This window comes from Galendromus occidentalis, unplaced genomic scaffold, assembly GCF_000255335.2.
Source record: "Galendromus occidentalis unplaced genomic scaffold, Mocc_1.1 scf7180000077381, whole genome shotgun sequence".
Taxonomy (NCBI): Eukaryota; Metazoa; Arthropoda; class Arachnida; order Mesostigmata; family Phytoseiidae; genus Galendromus; species Galendromus occidentalis.
The window spans coordinates 1-2,398 of NW_003805369.1; the positions used below are offsets into that span (position 1 = coordinate 1).

Genomic DNA, 2,398 nt, shown 5'->3' on the forward strand with positions numbered 1-2,398 from the left:
GAGAATTGCAATTGATCCGGCAGATAGTCCATGCTTTCGGTTTCTCTGGCGATCGCCCGGCGAGGAGCGTACTCGCTGTTACCAGATGACGAAGGTCACGTGAGGCGCTGCGTCGAGCAGTTTCATCCTCGCAGCGACGCTCCGCGAGCATTTCAAGCGAGCCGCCCCAGGCGCAGAGCAGGAATTGTCCGCCTGCGTCTACGCCGACGATTTCGTTGGGAGCTCACCCTCTGAAGAGCAGGCGATCGCCTCCACCGATATTTTGAGGAAAGTTCTTAGTGGCGCCAGCATGGAGCTCGCCAAATGGAAAACGAACTCTGAGGGGGTCGCCGCTCACCTGGTGGAGAACGGGGCTGCGATGAGCCTTTCTGGAGCTAACACCAGCGGCATATTCAAGGTTCTTGGAATTCTCTGGTGTTCAACGACAGACAACCTGGAGTTCAGTCTCGCCATGGTTGGCGAACGAGCACGGAGTCAGGAGAAACTAACTAAACGCTTTGTACTAAGTTTTGTGGCGTCGATCTACGATCCGTGCGGGGTTCTAACCCCTTTCACGTTGAGAGGCAGGAGACTCATTCAGGAAATGTGGTCGGAGAACCTGGAGTGGGAACAGATCAACAGCGCCAAGATGGGCTCCGAGCTCAGGCTGTGGGCATCGGAGACGGAGACTCTCAGCCGCTTCACGGTACCTCGCCATTATCCAGATCATCTCGGGAAGCCAACGGGGTATCGGCTTCATGTCTTCGGCGATGCCTCGCCCTTCGCCTACGCGAGCTCGGCGTATATCGAGTATTGCTACCCCGATAAGCCCTCAAGATTCGCGCTCGTGATGTGCAAATCCAAGGTCGCTCCGCAAGAGTCACATCGCCAATCGCTTCCAAGACTCGAGCTGATGGCTGCTCTGCTGTCTATCCGCCTCAAGAGATTCCTCACGCATCGCCTCGAAGATACCTTCGACCGTGTCTCGTTCTATACGGACTCATTGGTGACGTATTACTGGGCAACGTCAGCGAGCACCGGAAGATGGAAAATATTCGTCGCTAACCGGGTCAAGGAGATCCAAGCTGACTCTAAGTTAGAAGAGTGGTATTATGTACCTGGCGAGTTCAACGTGGCTGATCTGGCAACTCGAGGGATAAGTGCCGAGACACTAGTTGCGGCCAGACATTGGTGGTCTGGTCCAGAGTGGCTCCGAAAACCGGCACACGAGCAGCCGACATCCAGGCCGCGATTTCAGGAAGGAACTCTGCAATTGGCACGGGCGGAGATGCGTCAGTCGGTCGCAGTCCTCACTGCCGCTCCGCCGCTCCTCGATCTTGAGCGCTACGGCACGTACGGCCGGGCGCTGCGGGTGATGGCTCAGATCCTGAAATTCGTCGACATCGCTGGTGGGCGCCAGCCGACCAGCTTCGCTGAATTGCAGCGACAGGCCGAAGTTCGACTCATCATTTGGACCCAGCGAGCGCACTTCGATACAGAGTTCAGATGCGCAAGTGCCGGCGAACGCGTTCCCTCTGGGTCAAAGCTGGCGTCATTCGCGCTTTTCATCGACGCATCGGGTCTCTTACGAGCCAGAACGAGACTCACGAAAAGTCCCTTGTTTACTCAAGACGAGAAGAACCCTATCGTCATACCTGGCGAGTCCCGACTGGCAAGGCTTCTGATCATTGAAGCTCATCGCGTCAACGCGCACTTTGGAGTGACCAACGTGTTGTCACAGCTCCGGCGTCGATTTCGGAAAACTCAGAGATCGTAAATTAGGTTAGCTAAGGAATCGAAAATTCCTTTTGGAAATAAGATCATACCCCAGAGCCTTGTGTCAATGTAACGAAAAACCCTACGGGTTTTTCCGGGGGCAGTGTCGATTATTGTGAGCCCGAGGTGCGCGGGTCGGATTTGAGATAGAGAGTCGTCACAGATAACGTGCTTGTGAGATCAAAATAAATCAGAGTGTATGCCCATCCGTGGCGATGAAAGCTTCGTGTTTCCCGTCCGGTCCAGAAGTGGTCGAAAAGTAGCACTCCCAACAACAATTAAGTCTTGTGATACGTCGAATCGCATGCTGGAATTTCATACAATCAAAGAAAACGAGCTGTCTTCTTTCTTCATCGGGAATCCTCTTGGGATACCTCGATAGGTGTGACAGTGGTATCATCCATCACGAATTGTTCCAGTGTTGAAACGACGCCTCTGATCAATTTGCTCGTTTGTGTCGCCCATGAAGTAGATCTGAAGGAATTGGTGATCAGCCCCCGGTGGCGGCAAAAGAGACCCAGCGCGATGATATACCTGACCTTGTATTTTGAAGGTGGGCATATAATTGTCTCGGATGATTTCCGTCGCTCCGAATGATGTCATTTGGAAACATGACTTATCCCTTCGGCTCCCAGATATCAAT

At 53.5% G+C, this 2,398-nt stretch overlaps 1 protein-coding gene across 1 annotated transcript; it reads left to right on the forward strand.

Moving 5' to 3' along the window:
• The first annotated feature begins 289 nt into the window (after positions 1 to 289).
• Positions 290 to 1,756, forward strand: LOC100901726 (uncharacterized). Its single transcript, XM_003742330.1, has one exon. It carries the CDS (start codon positions 290 to 292, stop codon positions 1,754 to 1,756), a length of 1,467 nt encoding a protein of 488 aa, XP_003742378.1.
• The last annotated feature ends 642 nt before the right edge of the window (positions 1,757 to 2,398 follow it).

Excerpts from the sequence above, each read along its gene's own strand:
- LOC100901726 (XM_003742330.1), top strand. The coding sequence starts at position 290 with ATGGAGCTCGCCAAATGGAAAACGAACTCTGAGGGGGTCGCCGCTCAC.